General features: G+C 41.5%; 1 protein-coding gene across 1 annotated transcript in view; it reads left to right on the forward strand.

The window, feature by feature from the left end:
* The window catches only part of metrn (meteorin, glial cell differentiation regulator), a 37732-nt gene that overhangs the window by 11956 nt on the left and 3518 nt on the right, over positions 1 to 22258 (forward strand). Inside the window, exon 3 of the mRNA XM_070856786.1 lies at positions 14358 to 14417. Coding sequence (XP_070712887.1) covers positions 14358 to 14417 — 60 coding nt within the window. The remainder of the gene's footprint in view (positions 1 to 14357; positions 14418 to 22258) is intronic.

The following is a 22258-nucleotide window of genomic DNA, read 5'->3' on the forward strand; positions in this document are numbered from 1 at the left end:
AATATCTTTTATTGCAGAAACTCAAGTATTTTTAACTTGTTTTCACTAGTGACAATTAATTAAAAATAAAAGGCACAGTCATTGTATAGCAATTTACTAGACCAGATTGTGGTCTTTGCTCACTAGCATTCTGCAATGATGTGGTCTTTTTCAGTATATTCATAGATAGCATCTGAAAACTCTTTGTATTATCATTGTGTTTTTAATCTTTCCTGTGTAGGGAGGATCTCCTACAAGTATTGACACACATGAGGAATCCCTGTACTAATGGCCAAAAGATAGTGTCAGTTACTCAAAGATAATTTTGGCATTACAGAATATTTTGTCAATTTTTAGTATAGAGCAATATAAGTTATGTGCTAATTAATCAACTAATATGGATGAATTTAATAAAAATCTGATGATCAATAGACAAGAACTGGATAGACTCCCAGGATGTCCTCACGGATCGGCGACCCCAGTTTGAAAACTTGATGTTTTAGCAGCATATATTGTTGCTTAAGGTCTAAAGAGTCGGTGTGAAAAGTGTTTGGCAAATCATTTTTTTGTATGCGCAGGGAGAAAGAACAGAGGAACTGTGATATTTATGTCATATCACACAAGTGAGATGATGTATTTCATCACAAGTTACTGACTGGGTTATATTTATGGATAAACATGAATATTTTATTTTCATAATTCCCCAATATTAATATTTTCCACCACAAAATGAGAAGTAACATTACACTCGTGAAAGTATCAACTAACGTGCACACCGACAGTCAGATCCACAGATCACTATATCCATGGAAATTGGTGCCACATCTCCCCCAGGATATAACAAAACCATTTACAGATATTTTAAATCTCCCTGCTTTGAAATGGAGTGCAAGTTGATTTCACTAATAAGACAAACTTCAAAATACACATTAATTATAGTTCTATCCCACTTATGAAATAAACTCAGGCGATGCATCTCCACCACTGCTAAATCCTCTCTATATATTTAAGCTGCTGCTTGTATAACCAATCTCTACATTTGTCCAATAATGAAAGGGTCTTTTTGTGTTTTCAAATGTAAAACTTCTCCACCCTTCAGTCAGCTCTTCAATGGGTTTCTTTTCCACCTCAGGTTTTTGTATATATAAAAAAAAAGTCTCCATTTCACTCAAGTAGTGGGGGCAAGGTTAACCTTTAGCGTATGGTTCATTTGTCCTTAACAATACTGAGCATGTGTCTCAGCCGAATTCCTCCTCTTGTTTAATTAAAAAAAACTCCCAACAGCTGAGCTGCATTAATGCTTTTCTTGTGGCAAATTCCTATTAAATGTATAAAGGAGAAATAACAATTTCTAAGGACATTGTGTCATGTTCAGTAACTTGGCAAACTAACTGCAGAGCAACTATGATGCAGCCGGTGTTTAAAAATAATGGAAAAAGAGCCTGCAAAGAACAGATTTGTTGTTTGTTTGAGAGAGCTGTTATGCAGATTTATAGATGTCATTTCTTTCAGTAGGAAAGCAAACCCCTTTGGATATGAAGTTTTGGTTTGCCACTATTGTTATCACAAGAATAGACCTTTTGCCAGTCCATATGGTGCAGTCTGGATTTAAAATATATGGGGAATAAAAAGTAAAACCCAGCCAACAATTGCATTTACTTAAGCCATGTCATAAAGTCCATGATAGTTTCAATGTGTTTGGGACATGACTGAAAGCAGATAGCTTTTGGGACTGTTGATCCATATCCTTTATTTCTTCAGTCCGAATTTTATAAGTACAGGATCTCCAACACTTTAGAAACATAAAAGTTTAAGGCACAGAAGGAGGCCATTCGGCCCATCGTATCCAAGCTGGTCATAAAAGAGCTATGCAGTCCAATCCCATTTTCCAGCTCTTGGTCCGTAGCCTTGTAGGTTACTGCACTTCAAGTGCATGTCCAAGTATTTTTTAAATGCAACAAGGGTTTATGCCTCTTAACACCCTTTCAGGCAGTGAGTCCCAGAACCCCTTTTCACCTAGAGGGTGTTGGAATTTCCCTTCAACTCTTCTCTAATCCTTCTACCAATTACTTTAATTCTATGGCCCTGGTTATTGACCTCGCTGCTAAGGGAAATAGGTCCTTCCTATCCACTTTATCTAAGCCCCTCATAATTTTATACACCTCAATGATATCTCCCGTCAGCCTCCTCTGTTTTAAGGAAAACCTAGCCTATCCAATCTTTCCTCATAGCTAAAATAATAGAAAAGTTCATTTGATTGACGATCACAAAACACTTAAGATTATCAAACTGTTCATTGTATCTTTAGTGTTAGTTAAGTGTGTCGTACTTAGTGAGGAAAGGACACTGTGGGTCTTTGTTTTTACCTACACTGGATTTGTGAGGCTGAGGTGCACACTTTGAAAGAAGTGGTATCAAAGCACAGGACAAAGAGTTAAAATTTAAGCCACCTGTGTATTGTGTTACTTGGCGGAGTTAAGTTTCAGTACAGCTGGAAACCATCCTCAACATGTGACCCATGTCACATGCAGAGTATGTGGAACACAGCAACAATTAACAACACATGGAGTGTGTAGTTTGGCCTGTAGTTAAGTGACTTTGAAATTGCTGAGATTCTGTACAAATATTTCTTTTAACTAATTTGCCTGGCTAGAGGTAGCAGACAGTCCCTAGGGATGGGAGTAATCCATGTAGTGCGTGAGGTTTTCTAACTTGAACCTATTCAAGGTGTCAAAAAAGTGGGATGGAGAACAACATTTAAACACTGATTTGGTTTCTTACAATCTATTTCACTTTTTTTTTGCTTAAAAGAAATCTAGTGCATCAGAAATACTGTCCTAAATATTGGGATCTTTTCAGAGAGCAGTCGACATTAAACTGTTATCCATGCATTCTTCTTGCATTGGGGAAAGTAGCAGTCAGTGCATGTATGCTTAAATGTAATGCAATCCTGTGTACTAGCATATGATCAGTGATAACATTTATAATGTTGGGAAGAGGGTGGGTATCAGGAACTAAAGTTCAAAATATTGGCTGCAAATCAACAGCCAATATGAAGCCTGAGTGGAGTGAGTATATCTTCTGAAAAAATTAGCAATCAAAATGCAGAAAAGTTGGCTTCAGTGCAGTGCGAAGGTCACGTTGCACTACACCAACATTAAATATGCAGGCCCGGAATTTCTTCATAATTTTTGGCACAAATCGCACCATTCCCCCCACCACCCCCCCCCCCCCCCCCACTCCCCACGAAATTCGCACAAAAGGCCAGTTTACTAATTTTACCCCGGAGCCCTGCTATCCACAAATTTATTTATGTAAATGTAAATTTAGGCACCGCACAGTCCAAATCTGCAGAACTGTGACTTGTGGAAATGGTAGCAATTTTCTTTGTGATTTACAAAAATACTATTTTTTTTTTTTACTGAGACCAGCACTATACTTGGCCAAAGTGCCATCAGTCTCAGCACACACACAACCTTTCAGCCTCTCCCTCTCCCCATGTGTTTGGAATGACTATGTTGCTGGAATGGCCCTCCCAATGGGCATACATACCCCTGTTCTGTACAATAATGGGAAAGGAGTAGCAGAGGCAAAGAGCTGAGTGAGGTGCGTGGCCATAGATGGGCCACCTCTTTTTACATTCGCGCTAGTGGTGTTGCTTTTGTGTTTGGTGAATGTTTTATACGGTTTTTACAACGAACTTGCATTTGGGCTTAAGTTCCTATCCGCATAGAAACTGGTGTAAATGTTGGGCTAAATTGAGATAATTCCAGGCCAAAGTATTACTGGAACATAAAATATACTTTTCCTAAATGTGACGGGCTGAATTAACACTTTGGTTTATTGAAACCCTTTTCTAACTGGGGAACATAAAGTTTAATTCAATAAAATATTCACCAATACAGGACTGCTTCGGACTCTTGCGCATTTTCCTCTTGCTAATACTGCCGACTCTACTTAACTGCATACCTTTTTTGTTGTTAACTCCTAATAGGAGTTAAAATGTGTCTCCATTTGTTTCTGCAAAAGTCTGTTCTAAGTCTAGTAATAACAGTAATTTTCTTTGCAGTGTAAGGTTTTATAGGCCGCCTCCAATTCTCACATTATACTAATCTGTTAATTGCTCACCTACTTGCTAGTTTAGCCAGTGCAGGTGTTATACCCTAAGCCATTTAAGCAGTCTATTGTAAAAGCATTCTAAGTGATAGTAATGTTATAATCCACATCTCTGATCTGTGAATAATAATAGTGGGTAATCCATTGGGTATTTAATAATGAGGGGCCTAGATAGAGTGGATAGGAAGGTACCATTCTCCCCAGCAGAGAGCAGATTTTATCCACCTCGGTGGGGTCTCCCTTCAGCCTCCTATGTTCCAAATCAGGTCGCTGATTGGAGTGTGGGCAGGTACAGCAGGAGCGGCAAAGTTGGAGCGCAGGAATGGCGAGAGATTGAGGAGTGACATAATCGGGGCCCAGAAGAGATGAGGGCTCCGGGGCAGCACGGGCCAGCCCACACTGCGATATGTGTGCACACTAGGTCGGTGCAACAGAGCTGGTCTCCAGTCGTCTTGGTTAATCCTTGCCACTGGACCAAGACCTAGCTTTGTCAAGCCTGTGTAGTGGCTGGTGTGCAAAGGCTACCCCACGTTTTTAAAAAAAAAAAAAAAAAAAATCCACATAGACATCTTCCACCTTTCAACATGTAGCTCTGGACCTGGAATATTAGGTCTTTCATTGAAGCACCTGTGAACTCATTCCTTTTTGGCATGGAAGCAAGTCATCCTCAATGCAAGGGACCACCTATGATGATGATGATTTAATAGTTTGTCTGATTATAGCATAGATTATGTTCATCACCATACTTAATGGGATTGCTGTTGAACATCAATGAAGCACAACCTCGACATAACACATACTGTCCAATAAACATAAGGGCTTGATTTAACATTGTTTTATTCAAACGGTTTGACAATTTTATAACCAGCAAACAGGACTGCATCCCTAAAACAAAGCTTGTAAGAAACTCCAACCTTAGATTCTTGCCTATGCAGATAATTGATTTGTCAGAACATCATTAGTGTACATTTGATTTTCAAATTATATCATTTTTAAAAATTGAGAATAAAAAAGATTCCCTCTTCCTCTGCCCCCCCCCCCAACCCACCCCTTAATCTAGTCTCCTGAGCTATGCACCAACTGTGGTAAGAGATTGCATAGGTGAATTGTAGTACTCAGTCCTTCCAATGTATTTAGAGCCAGTTGCGAGAGACATGCAGCCCATGTTGACTCTTGTAAATGTTCATCGCTCCCTGTGGCTTTGCTTGACTTTTCTGCATAGAGGCATGGCTGAAATTGGAAATTCAGCAGTGTGGAGAATCGCAGGCATTCTGTGGCAGTATTCATTGCAGCTTAATATGGTGCCAGTGTAGTATATTTTCATGTCAAAGAACATGGCCAGATAATATTTCTTTAAATGTATATAAGATACATTTTAACACCACCAACAATAACTTGCTTCTAAAAGAAAAAAACCTCGAGGCTGATTCCAGTGACGAGTGTAAAAAGCTAAGCTAAGAATTTAGCAACATTAAATAAGGATGAAAACATTCTAAATAAAAGTGGACATTTAGTGCATCCAGTTGAATTGTAAATTTGATGCAGTTTAGAAAATAAGATTGAGAATTCTTTTAACTGGCATTCCTGCCAATAAAACCAGTCTCCTTGACTGCTGTATTTAATAAATGCAATTCAACTTCATTCTCTTTGATTTTTTTTTTGTTATTTGCAATAGGAATTGTCTGAGCAGTTTCAGTCTGATTCATGAGGCGTTGTAGTCTGACCCGAGGTGTGTATCATTTTTGAACGTTTAGCTGATGCCACACAACAGTTTTGTAAGGTGAATAACTACAATTCTACACCTTAAAGTTCATGTGCTGGAATTTATGAAAGCATTATACTGAAAACACACAACCAGACTGAAGGTCAAGTGACCCCTGACGGCTCAGTCAAATTCAATAGGCTCCGCACAGCCTGACTTAAGCCATCCATCAAACAGCAAGTCCAAAGGAGTTAAGGTGAGGTCATAAAGCACAGCTGGAGGCAAAGCTGCAGGTGTCTGATGGTCTACAGGCTGAAACTGTTTACACTTCTCTAACCCTAACAAAGTGTTTGAGGCTATTAGGCCAGGAAGGACAAAGTCTTTGTTTAATTTTAAACACATTTAACTATTAATACAGTGACTAAGCAAATTCTTTTGGGGCTGGAATGTTTCCCCACCCAACATTTTCTAAATGTTAATCAAGTTGCCAAAGATTGTTTGAAGAAGGCCCTTAAACTCATTTGGTTAGCTTCTGAAGTCACTTTTTATCCTAGCACTTGTTTCGTTGGGTTTGTGGCACCACGATGTCCCTGCATTTACATTCCTACAATAAGCTCCCTTTTCCTGACCGCAGAATCAGTGGTTTGTAGGTCTACAATTCTGCTTAAGGAAGATGGTCTTAGCCGTGCTAATACAGTAAGTTGGTACCAAATGCTTCGCCCCACGACCAATGCCAACATAAAGCTGCTTCTATCAGATTTCTGACAGCCAATTTGGACAAAAATTAGATATAAAACTCACTGAACTAATCTCCTCCAGCTCCACAACCCCCCCGAGATGTCTGCGCTCCTCTAATTCTGCCCTTTTTGAGCATCCCTGATTATAATTGCTCAACCATTGGTCATGCCTTCTGTTGTCTAGGCCTTAAGCTCTGGAATTCCCTGCATAAACCTCTCTGCCTCTCTACCTCTTTCCTCCTTGTATTTTGCACTGACCAGTGGAAGTAGAAAAATGTGACAATTAGAACTTTCTGATTAACTCTGAACAAAGAACAGGATCTGAGCGTGAATTTCGCTGAGATATTGCTCGTTTTAATATATTGGGGGTTATTTTGGTGAAGGGCTGAAAGCAGGTGCTAATAGATGCTGTGCTAATAAAACACAGCTGTTTGAAAGTCTGGTTTTAGCAGACAATTTTGGGTCTAATTGCTGATTACCGATTAATTTGAACTTGCCAGGAGATGCTAAAATAGACACCTACAGGTTTAGCACTCAACTGCTGATTAGAAGCAATTTTCATGGAGCAGTATATGTGGGCTCCACACACACCCACTCCATCAAAGGTGTGGCGTGTGCTGGCTGACACACAACTGAAGGTTTCAGGAGGGTTCCAGGACTGAGGAGAGGGCACATGGGCTCTCAGACATGGCACTGGAGGTCCGAGTGAAGGAGGTCCCGAGGAAAAAGGGATGTTCTATGCCCGGAGGGGTGAACGAGTCCACCTCGCCCTCCTATCCCACCTCTCCCTCCTATCCCTCTATCTTGCAGCAGCTAACGTGGCTCTCCCTGATCTTGTGGCTTCCTCCCATTCCTCCTGCAGACCCCTTCACAAGATGCCCCCACTCTTTCCCCTCCTGCAGGGTGTTCAATAGGTGGAGTAGTACAGCACTTACACTTTGTAGGTGAAGGCCTCACAGAATTTCCAAAATAAATGCTGATAGAGTGTTGAAGTCTTGACAAACTGTCCCAGAAAATCTCCCGATGGGTTTCAAAAGTTCTCCAAATCTCCAGCAGCAAGGGAACAGTAAAAGGTGAGCATGCCTTTTAAGTAGCTCTCAATCCTCAGCAACTAGTCATTGTTAGAGCTTGACCCAAAGCCCTCTCCTATCTACCAAAATGTTATGCAGCCTCTTTTAATGAGGGCTATCAGGCAATTGAAGTGGTAATCGGAACCCTAACGATCCCCCAGGCGGGTGTTCCTTGTGGCCGCTTCAGCTCCTTTACCAAGATGGCGTCTTGCGCTAAACCGAAGTTTCAGCTCAAGCCCCCATCTTGGCAACCTTGGGGGCTCTTTAGAGCCTAAAGCAGCCAGCACAAATCGGCCCCAGATTGTCTTCAATCTTGCAGTGTTGGAATGAAGAGTGGTCGCAGGTAGTGGTGCAACAAGAAGCTTAAAGTGCCCTTAATGTGGAAAAGTGAAAATGAAGCCCTCTCTCTGGTTGGATTATAGAGAAAGGAATGTAGAATCAAAGAGGTTAACATTACTGTTCCTTTCAATGCAGGCTGACATATCCTTTTCAAGATGTAACAAATAAAGCCGCCTTCTGAATAAACGGCAGTCTCTATGGAATAGTTTTAAATATATATTATGCCACTGGGTTGTATGGCCTTATAGCCATACTGCAACCCAGTGGCATAATTTGAGCTCTGTATTTAAATCCTTTGAAGACGGGTTGAATGTAATTGCTTCAGTTGTTTTGTGGGTCGCTGCATGGCAGGAATCTTTGGGCTTTTGTGCCCGATTTTATATAGTTCCATGGACAATCTTTCTGGAAACACTGGAGGACAGAGTGATTCAAATTAAACAATGATTACACAGGATAATAGCAGAAAGAGATATGGGATGATGGAATGTGATAGAGAAAAGGGGTGATTCAGATGCAATTTCCCTGCCACATATTGGTATATATCTGAATACCTGTAGTAACTAATACAAAACCCACCCATGGGTGGACCTTCTTTAAACTGGCATGGGTGTGGTGTGCATGGATCACACAAGATGGATTATATTTTATAGGATAGAATTTAGTCCATTTGGGGTTTGACCTGGCCACTGAAATACAGTATAATTAAGATTTCTAGATTGAGGCAATGATTTATATGTTTCTAATCAGTTGGTTGAATAACTTCAACATGATGTTGCAATTATATTCAAGGTCAAGATTGGTCACTGGAGGTGCTGTCTGAAGCATGTTGAATGTGTGCTGTCAGTAAGGAAATGTAACCAATGAGCTAAGTTGACAGCTGTGGGCTTTATCTGGTTCAGGGACTAAGTTTCAAGCATCATAATATTTCAATCTTAATCAAAATAACAATACACCTATGCCTAATAGAACAGGAGAGACTTGCAGCATTGGTGAGGATCCTATCTCCTCCTTCCAACTAGCGAGAAGGATATGTGTGTGTGGTATGGTATGTATGTATGTATGACCAACTGTGATGTCTAGCTCGGGTCCTGCAGCATGTTTTTAAATTATTTAAGGGCACATATGGTGAATCCTTGCAATATTCGCTTATTACCCGGATGCCAGTGGGGAACATCTTTGAACTTTCCACAACAATGATTATTGCTCACGGTCATAGACCAGTTGCAAGCTCGAAGACTCCTGTGGCACTATTGGCCAAAGAAAGGAGACATTAATTTTCTGTGGCTATTTTAAAATTACCAGAGGTAAAATGATAGGGAATTTTAAAGGAAAAAAAGAAATACTTGCATTTATATAGCGCCTTTCACAACCTCCGGATGTCCCGAAGTACTTTTGACATGTAGTCACTGTTGTAATGTAGGAAGCGTGGCCGCGAAGGTCCCGCAAACAGCAATGTGATGATGACCAAATAATATGTTCTTTTGTAATGTTGATTGAGGGATAAATATTGGCCAGCGATAACTCCCCTGCTCTTATTTTAAATGGTGTCATGGGATCTTTTGCACCTAAGAGAGCAGACGGGACCTTGGTTTAACATCACATCTGAAAGATAGCACCTCCGACACCGCAGAACTCCCTCACTGCACTGGAGTGTTAGCCTAGATTTTTGTGTTCAAGCCCTGGAGTGGGACTTGAACCCACAACTTTCTGACTCCGATGCGAGTGTGTTACCCACTGAGCCATGTTATCCTTTTTTTAGAAATTAAAATTCAAACTTTCTTAAAGTTTTTTTGTATCTGTATTCCTAAAGATACACAACGTGTATTGCTTTCATTAAGGAAAAATGATAATAGTTACTTAGCAATGTGTCTTTTATACATACAGGTAAGAATAATTTTGTAATTTAAACTATAATATCTTGTTGCATGCTTGGATTTTGTATGTGTCAAAAGTATCATTTGATATTCCTGATATGCACAAGTTCATAGAATCAACAGCATAGAAGAAGACCACTCATGTGTGCTGGGTACATGCTGTTCACCTGGAGCGGCCTCTACACCCGTTTCCCTGCCCTTTCCCCCATATTCTTGTCCCATACTCCTTTAAATGTTAGTTACTGCCTCAACAAACATTTGTGGTAAAATATTATTTTTCCTAATGACTTGTAACTTTGTTGTGGCATAGAAGGTGTTTGCTAAGGCCCAGAGCGCACCGTTGATGGAGTGCAGTGTAAACAGAGTGGGAAGTTGAGAATTTGGTGAGAGTGGGAATTCAGTGCCGAGGGGAAAGGAGGTGGTCCTTTTAGTTAAATTAATTAGTTTAAAATAAACCAAGTGAATTAAGAACATAAAACTTTAAGCAAATATAAAAAAAAAAGGTCAGATAGAGTGCAGGAGGTCTGCTGCACCCGCAGCATGTGGGAGTTTGTGGAGACCAGTGTGAGCCCAGGCAACCGCATCTGCAGTAAGTGTCTGCAACTCTAGGAACTTCGGCTCAGGGTTGTTGAGCTGGAGTCCGAGGTGCTAACATTGCGATGCATCTGGGAGAGTTACCTGGACATTTTGACCCAGGAGGCAGTTAGGTAGTGATTTTAGATCTGGTCAGGGACGGGCAGATGTGACTGCGACTCAGGCAGGTAAGGGGACCGCAGATGCAGTGGTGAAGGAGCCTCAGCCCTTGCTATTGTCCAGCAGGTGCCAGGTACTGGCTACCAACGTGGATGAGAACAAAGACTGCAGGGAGGATGGGCAAATTGACCATGGCACCACGGCACAAGAGGCCATTCAAGTGGGGAGAGTGAAAAGGGATGCGGTAGGGGATAGTATAGTCAGGGGGATAGATACTGTTCTCTGCAGCTGTGACCGGGAGTCCTGAAGGCTTTGTTGCCAGCCTGGTGCCAGGGTTAAGGACATCTCGCGGCTGGAGAAGAACTTGGAACAGGAGAGGAAGGATCCAGTTGTTGTGTTCCACGTAGGAACCTACGACATAGGTAGAACTAGGAATGAGATTCCTGGGATCAGAGGGCTGTCCTAGGAGGAGAGATTGAGTAGAATGGGTCTATGTTCTCTGGAATTTAGAAGAATGAGAGGTGATCTCATTGAAATATATAAATTTCTTCGAGGACTTGACCGGGTAGATGCTGAGAGGCTGTTTCCCCTGGCTGGAAAGACTAGAACTACGGGTCATAGTCTCAGGATAAGGGGGTCAACCATTTAGGACTGAGCTAAGGAGCAGCTTCTTCACTCAGAGGGTTGTGAATCTTTGGAATTCTCTACATGGGTGGGCTGTAGATGCTCAGTCGATGAGTATGTGAAAGATTGAGATCAATAGATTTTTGACCTAAAGGATTCAAGGGATATGGGGTTAAGGCACAGCAGGTGTGAGGGGCTGAATGGCCTACTCCAGCTTTTATTCTTATGTTTTTATGTTCTTGTGAATTCTGTGGGGAGTGGGGGAATTCTAACTTTTTAATTCATTTACAAGATGTGGGAGTTGATGGCAAGGCCAGCATTTATTGCCCATCTTAATTGCTCTGGAGAAGTTGGTGGTGAGCCATGAACTTCTGCAGTCCTTGTGGTGAAGGTACTCCCACAGTGCTGTTGGAGGGGGAGGGGAGGGGAAGTTCCAGGATTTTGACTTGGCAATGATGATGGAACGGCAATATATTGGACTATTTTTGAATAGGGTTTGAACACATTTTCATCAAGCATCATACAGAAGCTCCTCTCATTGAAAAGCTAAGTTTTTCCCCATTGATAAGAGGCTGTGTCCCTTGTTACCAATTTACTAATCAGTGGAAACAATCTACCCCTATTTAGGTTTTTGACCCATGAAAGAACACTAAATGAATTAAAAAGTAATAAATTAAGATGAATATGATTGGATTCAAATTTTAGTACAATGTGGTCAGAGTCAGAAAAGCAAATGTGTTGAACAATTTGGTTACATTTGAGAAATGTTGGGCTTCTGTAGCTGATTTCTCCAGCAGGCCCATTCTGGGGACACATATGGTAGACAACAACACTCATTTATTACCCTGTCACCAATGGGGAACATCTTTCCACTGCACACATCTCGATGGAAGAGAGTACCTGGTGTGAATCATTCTGGAAAAAGCTGAACGTGTTTCCGGTTTCTCAAGAATATTATACTATAAATAGAGAATACATGCGGTGTAATCATAAAAATATTCCAGCATGACCCAGATTTGACATGACCAGTCACTTGAGGGTAATGTGGTTTGTTCATTATGGTGTATTTCAACATTCTGGGTTAACTCAACAAGTATTCCTAGTTAGGTATGAACAATTGTCCCAGTGGGATTGCCTTCACCAGTGGATTATGCAACAATATAGTGTAGTGTAATCCAACATGGTTTGAATTATTTTTGCATCGAGCATCGTACAGAATCTCCTGTCATTGAAAAGCTTCTGGCTGCTGTTTACTGATTTGAGAATAAGAGAAGCTTTATTGAACAGAATGAGCACGGATGTTGAAATGATGGTGGTTGTGAATAGGCCTTTTTGTACTATGAAGTTTTGTTCACAAAGATCATTAAATAAAACCCACCAGTTGACCAGTAGATGACATGTTTTCAATAAAATACTTTCCAAAAACCAAAAACATGTCAAATTAAAGCTCTGGTTACCTCAACTTTACAAAACTTAATTAAAGTCTTTGCAGATAAAAGTTAAAATTATCACTGGGCGAAAAATGGGTGATAGGGAATCGGCAGCCCATTTTATACCTTGCCCGATTTTTCTTTTTGCATTGAAGTCAATAGCAAATAAAATTGGACTTGGTGTAAATATAATATATATATTTATATATATATATAAAATATATTTTTTATATAAATATATATATATATATATATATATATATATATATATATATATATAGTCCTATTTTGTTTTCTATTGACTTCAATGTAAAAGAAAAATCTAGTACAAAAATTAGCCTCTAATAGATAACTGAATGTTTGCTAATCTTCATTGGGAAGATTTTGCTTCCAAACAGGCCCTGTTTTATTTAGAAAATCGGAACACTTGCATTTCTTGTTTGCAAGGAGCTTGCAGTAACTTATCATTTCTATATTAACTGATAGTATTATTTATTATATTGGTGTTTATTACAGACTAAGTTGTATAAGCTTCAAGAAACTTATGAATTCTTTTTGATTTCAAAAACAAATTATTCTCCTCCTACCAAAATATACAATACGTTGTCCTGGGGCGGGGGGGGGGGGGTGGTGGAAATAGCATGATCAGCTGGGTCAGTGTCAAAAACTTGAGGTCTGGTAATCAACGTGTGTGTAATTTTCATTAGCTCCATAATTATATCATCACATCCCTTATTGGCCCATGCAATATGTTTTATAAAGCTTAAAACCTTTAAGCTCCCACAATGGCCTGTCGTCGTCGTCGTCGTCATCATCATAGACTGTCCCTCAAGCGAGGATGACTTCTAAAGTCACTTGGCATCACTCGTGTTTAGTGTCTCGATGATCAGTCATTGTCTATGTCTATGTCTATGTCTATGTCTATATCTATCTTGAATGGTGGGGCAGGCTCGAGGGGCTACTTCTGCTCCTATTTCTTATGTTCGTAAGCTGTGCTGCATGTTGACAACCTGAGTCTCCCAAACTAGGTCCTCGCTATCTTACACCTACTATGAGGTAAATAAGTTATGGCCTTGCTTTTACCCCATTACCATATTTTTGGTGTATCTGCCTGCCTCCCCCCACTTTGCTGGTGGGCCTGCTTCCCAGCATTACTTAAGTTAGCTGACCCTGGAATTTCTGATGGGGTCAGCCCCTTCCTGTTTCAGTGAGTACGTTCCACTCTGCCATACTTCTGCTGGCAGAGCCCTAAGAATTTCCATAGTTCAAAGGTTTCCAGGTACAATTGCCCTTGGCGTGTCAGCATCTCTGGGTTAGGGAAGAGCAATAATCGGGCAGGGCTCCTGCTTCTAATCACTGGCTGGCAACCCGTGAGTGTGAGTGTATCGAGTGAGTACAGGCTGTGGTCCCACCGTAGTTGAGTAGCGGGACCATTTTCACTGTCTAGGGTTTAAAAATGCGGATTGGCCAATTGGATGAGGTACCAATGGAACTGTACCCCAGCAAGAGTCAGCACCTTCGAGGAAGAAAAGCAGATGGCAGCGAGAAATGATTTTACACCGAGCAACTAATAGGATAGTGTAGAAATGAGCAAGTCATCTCTAAATTAGCCTAGCTTTGCACTTCTGCTATCACATTGGAGGACATGTCGCAATTTTCCTGGACGTCATTTGATTGTTTTAAGTTTAAAAAGAAAACATAATTTTAACTCTCATTCCTAGCAGATATGTTGATTGATATAATTGAAAGTCTACAGAAAGACTAAATGTGCTTTTTGTTTGTTTTGATTGTAGGAGCATGTAGACCATGCAACGACACAGAGGTCCTTATGGCTGTCTGCACAAGTGATTTTGGTAAGTGCTTCCTGACTTCTTTTCACCACAGTCCTTTACCTATCTTTCTTCACAACCACACAACTGGTAATATTCCAGAGCACTGTGCACCCGTTATAGGGTATGTAGAGTACCCAGCTGTAAAGCTGGGGGGTGTTTCTAGGTGGTGTTCTGTAACAGAGAGTAAAGAGGAGTGAAATGAATTGGCGATCTATTCTTTCTATGAATAATCTTTGCTCCATCAGGAATTGGCAGCATTTGGCTTCCAACACTCTTTATAGGACAGTAAATGTATTCATATTTTTTACTGTTGCCATACTGCATATTGATGTATGTACTCAGAACTCCTTCACGGCAAACGAGCCAAAGATGGGCAGAGGAAACGTTTCAAGGACACCCTCAAAGCATCCTTGATGAAGTGCAACATCCCCACCGACACCTGGGAGTCCCTGGCCAAAGACCGCCCAAAGTGGAGGAAGTGCATCCGGGAGGGCGCTGAGCACCGAGTCTCATCACTGAGAGCATGCAGAAACCAAGTGCAGGCAGCGGAAAGCGCGTGCGGCAAACCAGTCCCACCCACCCTTTCCCTCAACGACTGTCTGTCCCACCTGTGACGGGGACTGTGGTTCTCGTATTGGACTGTTCAGTCACCTAAGAACTCATATTTTTAGAGTGGAAGCAAGTCTTCCTCGATTCCGCGGGACTGCCTATGATGATAAAAGGAATACCAATGTAGCATTCTGGGACAGGTGTTGCCTGTTAATATTACAAAATAGTTTATTTGACACATTTTCTAGATACACCTATAGCAAATAATTTATATAGATTCTGAAAGATCAGTATACTTGGACTGAACTCTGAACCATTAAATACACACAATCACAAAGAAAGAGGTGGCTACTATTAGAATATTAAAATATTCAAGTCCTACTGCTGACACTGGAGCACATATTCAGGCTAACACTTCAGTGCAGTACTGAGGGAGTGCTGCACTGTTGGAGGTGCTGTCTTTCAGATGGGTTGATCAGAGAAAAATTACGACACAGAAGGAGGCCATCCGGCCCATCCTGTCCGTGCCGGTTAAATCAAGACTCCATCTGCCCTATCAGGCGGACGTAAAAGATCCCATGACAGTATTCAAAGAAGGGCAGGGGAGTTGGCTAATATTTATTCCTCAGCCAGTACCCCCAAAACAGATTATCGAGTCACTTGTCTCATTGCGGTTTGTGGGACCTTGCTGTGCGCATATTGGCCCATGCGTTTCCTACATTACAGCAGTGACTACACTTCAAAAGTACTTCATTGGCTGTAAAATGCTTTGGGATGTTCTGAGGATGTGAAAGGCGCTCTATAAATTTTTCTTCTTGACATGGTTTTAGAATATTTTTGGTTACCTTTTTTGTTTTGTCAAAAATCCAGATTACCCAACATACCTGAAACATTTAAATCTATTTCCTGCAGTGTTCCAAATCACAGGAATGGAAATATTTCCTAATGTGTGCTTGTAGTAGAAGCTTCCCAGGACTCTTGGGCAGATTTTCTGCTGTGGCTGTAGCTTGAGTACAGTCTACCCTATTTTGTTCTGGGATTTGAGAAAGATGGTGATTTAGGTCATGAAAAATTCACTAATTTGTGAAACTGAGTTCAAACAGGCTTTTAAATTTAGTCTTTGTTACAAATTTAGCTCAGCAAGTTTCAGGTGAATAGCTGAGTCATAGTCGTTGAATCATACAGCACGGTAGGAGGCCATTCGGCCCATCACACTAGTCCAGAAAGGCCCCAGATTTGTCACCCAATCTATGCTGAGCCACGTGGTGCAGTGATGGGGGCTCTAATTGGCCTCAGTGCCTATGGGTTATGGAGGAGAAAAGTGCCCATGGTTTCTGGTCCTGGTTGTTAATCATGAGAAGCCCACAGGATGAATTCAGGTTTACTTGATGTGGAACTTTCTACCACATGGGAGCAGTTGAAGTAAATAGCACAGCTGCACTTAAGGGGAGTCTAGATAAGTACATTAGGAATGGAAGATTATGCTGATAGGGTGAGATGAGGCTCCTTTGGTGCATTATCACTGGCATAGACCAGTTAGGCCAAATGGCCTGTTTCTGTGCTGTACCTTCTATGTAATCAAACTGTTTCTAAACCATCCTGAGGATACCAGAATGCATCCCCGTTGTTCTCATGTTTGATTCCTAGGTCTGTACTTAGCTGATCGCCGATGGGTGGCTGTACAATTGGTTCTAGTGACCCTTGGATTATAAGAGGAGAAAATTAAGCAAGGTTCCCATTTTTGATCATGATCCAGTGACCCTGTCCGGAGATTACTTGTATATGGATGTCGGATGAGGTCAGGCGACGCCCACTGTGGTGGAATAGCTTGTTAGCACGCCCATTCAAGGCTCACACAGGAAGATTGGATATATGAGTGAGGCCCAGAGGGCCTCAAGTGTCACAAAGTGTAGCCCAGGAGAGGTGGGGGGTGGAAGGAGAAATTTAGTAAAGAAAAATATCCACGAGGCAACATCTTTGGAACTCAACTAAACTATTCAGAGGGACAAATAGTTTAATGCCCCCAATAAAGTACACAAGGGAGCAATTTCAGGAGGCATTAAGCATTCACAGCTATTATCCCACAGTGTAATTTCAGGACCCTAGAGTTTTATTTTGATCCATCAGGATCTCGGCAAAGCAGCTTTTATTCACATTCGTACATTCCCATAACCACACTGGGCCAATTCTGGCCTGTGCCCCTTACATTTGAAATCCCCTTTCATGCTGCATCCTGGTGCTGACAGCTAAATTTATTAACTAAACAATGTTCGCCTGTAAGCAGGCCTTTGTTTTCATTGGCACAGCTTCACCGCTTATCTTTTATGTGGCAATCTACCTACAGAAGGAGCTGGCAGGAAGAGCACCTAATTAATGTCTGCCAACCGTCTAATGCCATTTCACGCTGTCTGACTGCTGTAGATATTTTAGTTGAGTTTAACAACCATTAAACTGGAGTTCATATTGTAACAGATACAGTCAGACTCTTGTAGATTAGTTGAGCTTTATCAGTAGGATTATTTTTGCAAAGGGCATTTTCTCAGTGTAGGATTGCATTACAAACAAATCACTGGAACACTACAGTGCCAATCTTTAAAAGGGGGCATTGCCACTTAGTGCAGGTTTATAAACTGAGGAATGCAAAATGACATTGATCCGTGGTACAATTACATCATTGCATCACTAATCTTGTTTACCCTTACAAATGTTAAAAGTTCAATTTTAAACTAACATTACAATAAAATGTATTGTAAAGTTTTATGCTGAAGGAGATGCAGCAGTGCCAGCTCTCAGTGGGCAGCACTCTCTCCTCTGAGTCAGTCGGTTGTGGGTTCAAATCCCACTCCAGAGACTTGAGCACAAAATCTAGGCTGAGGCCCGAATGCAGTACTGAGGGAGTACTGCACTATCTGAGGTGCCATCTATTGATTGAGACTTCAAACCGAGGCCCCTTCTGCCCTGGGTGGAATCAAAGATCTCCGGCACTATTTTGAAGATGAGCAGGGGGCGGTAATGGGAGAAGTAAAGATGGGCTCAGAGGAGTTTGAAATGGTTATAGCAGAGGGGTAGGAAAGCATGGAAATCTGGCAAAGCGAAGAAAGCTCCCGTAGCGGAGAAAGGTGTGTAGTCCCCAGGGGTGATTCCATTAGTCGTGTATTGATAGGCAATTTCCAGCCCAAGCACCAGCCCACACCACCTCATCATAGGCAGACCCTCGAAATCGAGGAAGACTTGCTTCCACTCTAAGTACAGTCCAACATGGGAATTACAGTCTGTCACAGGTGGGACAGACAGTGGTTGAAGGAAAGGGTGGGTGGGGAGTCTGGTTTGCCGCACGCTCCTTCCGCTGCCTGCGCTTGCTTTCTGCATGCTCTCAGCGATGAGACTCTAGGTGCTCAGCGCCCTCCCGGATGCTCTTCCTCCACTTGGGGCGGTCTTTGGCCAGGGACTCCCAGGTGTCGGTGGGGATGCCGCACTTTATCAAGCCGGCCCAGAGGGTGTCCCTGAAACGCCTCCTCCACCCACCTGGGGCTTGCTTGCCGTGTAGGAGTTCTGAGTAGAGCGTTTGCTTTGTTCGCATGCCTGACAAGACTCCCAATGTGGCCCACCTAATGGAACTCCACTCCCAGTGGCTCTGGTGCAGCCGGCCTCCATTACCAGCACCTGTGTCTTAGAAAATGGGAGCAGTGGCTAAGATCTAAAGTTGTTAAACACAAGAGAAATACTTGCGTTACTAAAAAACTGGAAATAACCAACTCGCATTTACACCACATCGCTGTATTCGAGAAAATTAGCTGCTGGTTGTGGATGGGTTAATGATCGCTTGCACACAAACTGTGAACTCTAGTAACAATTAGTGGCTTAAACATCCAGCACTTAGTGTAATTAGTGTGCTCCAACCTCTGCTGCTCTGCTTTAAGCACTCATGGTCTACTGAAAGTAAATGGCCAGTGAGCAATTTATCCTTGCATGGTTGGATAATACCATGATTTGTAGGTCTTAAATGTACGTCAGGTCAAAGGGCATATGGCTGCCCCCCTACTCCAATCTGCTTTTGTTCTGAAGTAGCTCTCAGTGCACGTGATAGTTTTCTGGACTTTTGTGCCTGTTTTGAAGCCTTCAAAAATAAAACAAAATCATATTGCATCATTTTGACTAATTTAATTGTAATTTCGAAAAGTATGTTAGAAAATAGGAACCAATTCTGTGCAGAGCCATGTACTTTTTTTAAAAAAAAAACTGACCAGCCTCCCCCTCCCATTGCACCGTGAGTCGTTGCCTTAAGCAATTTTGTGAAGAGAGAAAAAAACAATGAAGGGGCTTGTCACCATGGTTTCTCCACACTCGCTTAAGGCACGACAGTCTGTGGTGGAGTTTGTGATTTGGAAACATAATTAATCCTGTAAGTAACCTAGAAGGGGAAAGAGTTTATATCTGATACAACTTCATCATAATATGGATTTAATGGGGAAAATGCTACTGTAGGGTTTAGTGGGATAACGTTTGGATAGGTTAATAAGTTTTTCTGACCTTTCGCTAGTTTGGACTTTGTACACCATTGTGTTGCCGTGGTGATCCGAATCTTATCAAATCATCTACGTTATTAATCACAAAGGCATCACAAATCAAAATTATATTGCCATGTTTAAGATGCCACATTTTAATTAAGTTGATGAAAGGACATTCCTGTTGTGTTATGCTAATTGGCAGCCATTTTACTTTATCATATTCATAAGTTGAGCTATTACATTAATGTAATTATGATACTGAATGTCCAAAGATTGGGATATGTGTTGAAAGATGTGCAGATCTATATTTGATGTGTTGTAAATATAACATCAATACACTGATGAAAAGGCATCTGCCATGCCATGTTGAACTTTTATCTCCCAAGTATACACATTCTGCTCCATTTGTTGATCATTGCTTTGTGATGTTTAATACATACAACATTTCCTGGAAGCATTTGTCCCACATCATAAATTTGATTACAGCAAACTTTACAAAAAGCTTTGGTAAATTCTCTGAGAAATGTTTTCATCATTAAAGCGATGTGGGTTCTCTGGATTATTCAGTGAGTTAATGAACCAGATAGCCAGACTGTACAGATCAGGAAGGCCCCAGGTTCAGTTCCTGGTCTGTGCTAGGTTAGTTGATTTCAGTTTTATGGCAGCAGTTGTAGGGTACTACAGTTGGCCTCAATGTCCAGGGCTATAGAAAAGAAAAACTTGCATTTATATAGCGTCTTTCACAGCCACCGGATGTCTCAAAGTGCTCCATAGCCAATGAAGTACTTTTGGAGTGTAGTCAGTGTTGTAATGTGGGAACTGCGACAGCCAATTTGCGTACAGTAAGCTCCCACAAACAGCAATATGATAATGACCAAAAAAAACTGTTTTTTGTTATGTTGGTTGAGGAATAAATATTGGTCAGGACACCAGGGAGAACTCCTCTGCTCTTTGAAATAGTGCCACGAGATCTTTTACGTCCACCTGAGAGCGCAGACAGGGCTACAGTTTAATGTCTCATCTGAACGGCATCTCTGACAGTGCAGCACTGCACTGGAGTGTCAGCCTAGATTTAAGTGCTCAAGAACCTGGAGTGGGACTAGAACCCACAGATCATGTCGGGAAAGTGCACGCATGTGTGTGTGCATTGAAGGAAGTCTAGATTGGGCTTTTCAGTGATGCCCTATATGATGAGATAGACAACTGATATTCACTGCCCAGGCGCACACTTTATTGAGGTACCGATGGGCTATTGGTGCCAATGGGACCAGAATGATGCCAATGCTTTCAACGAAAAAAGGGTGAAGAAAGTGAAAAATACATCGGGCAGGGGGGAAAGTAATTAAATCACTAGAAAAGATAGCAGTGTAGAATGGCAAGGAATCTCTGTTGCACCATTAAAAATCCTGAGAACGAATAATTTTACTTGAATTTTAATGCTAGTTTGTAGTATAGATTATTGCAGCTTGTGTAATGATTTCTTCATTTTCGTAGCAGGCATACACACGGCACAACCCCATTTTATCTACAATAAATATCCTGTTTAAATATATTAGCACTTCAGAGGATTACCATTAATCTGAGGCTGTGTCGTCCTGTGCTAACCTGACTGATAAGTCTGTTCAGTTTGGGCGGAGGAGTGAGCTCAAGCCATAATAACCATCTCTCCCCTCGCGCACACCAAAAACCCTCGACGCCCTTTATCAGAGTTTGCTAGCATTCCCTGCCATTTTTCTTCTTTGCTCTTATTTAATGGTATATTCTCTCAAAGCCGCTTTCACAAAAGTTAAAGTTTAATTACCTAAACCGCTTGGGGGCTTACCAAATAACGAACTCCCGTTTTCCCATGTTTGCAAGGACTTGGTTCCTCCAGTATTTGAAATAATTAGGAGTTCAGTTGACAATTCCTTTAGTTCTCAAGCCTATATTTCAAATATTTGCCATTCAATAGATTAAATATAAACACCAAGATATATGATGCCTCATGATAATCTGAGGTGTTCCATAATTTCATAATCAGGTTACAATCTCTGATGTACCATGTAATTTTAAAAAAGTAAACCCTATTTTTTTCCCCACCAGTTTTCTTCCCTTTATGTTTCTGTGCCTCCTGTTGTGACTTGGTGTCAAATTCTGCCTGATGTCATAGGATATACGGCACAGAAACAGGCCATTCTGCCCAACCAGTCCATGCCTGCATTTATGCTCCACTCAAGCCTCCTCCTATCTTTCCGCATTTAACTCTATCAGCGTAACCCTCTAGTCCTTTCTCCCTCTGAGACACATACCATCCTAACTTGGAAATATATTGCCGTTTTTTTATCACTGAGTCAAAATCCTAACAGCACTGTGGGAGTACCTTCACCGCATTGCAGCGGTTCAAGAAAGCGGCTCCTGTGAAGCGCCATGGGATATTTTACCATGGTTGTTGTTGTTTGATGACAGTGAGAATTTGAGCCATATAGACCAGGAAAGCCCAAGGCACATTATCAGTCTGTTCTGAGTTAGATGATCTCATCTGGGCTGGTGATTGGGGCATTACTACTGGCCTCAGCATTCCAGGACAACAGTCAAGGGATCCTGCTTTAGTTTGGCTTCTACTGGAAATTCTCTGGTATTTTTGATGATGAAAGGGATTGAGTTCAGCTGCCACATCTCCCTCACAGTCCAAGCTCTAACTTGAGTAATGGATTAGATACCAGAGATAGACCAATACCCAAGGATTCAGGGGTGAATGCCTGAGATGGCCTTCCTGTGAGTCCTGCTCCCTGCTGGCAGTGCCAGATCAGGGACTTGCCCCTTACA

This window comes from Pristiophorus japonicus, chromosome 15 (genome assembly GCF_044704955.1).
Source record: "Pristiophorus japonicus isolate sPriJap1 chromosome 15, sPriJap1.hap1, whole genome shotgun sequence".
Taxonomy (NCBI): domain Eukaryota; kingdom Metazoa; phylum Chordata; class Chondrichthyes; family Pristiophoridae; genus Pristiophorus; species Pristiophorus japonicus.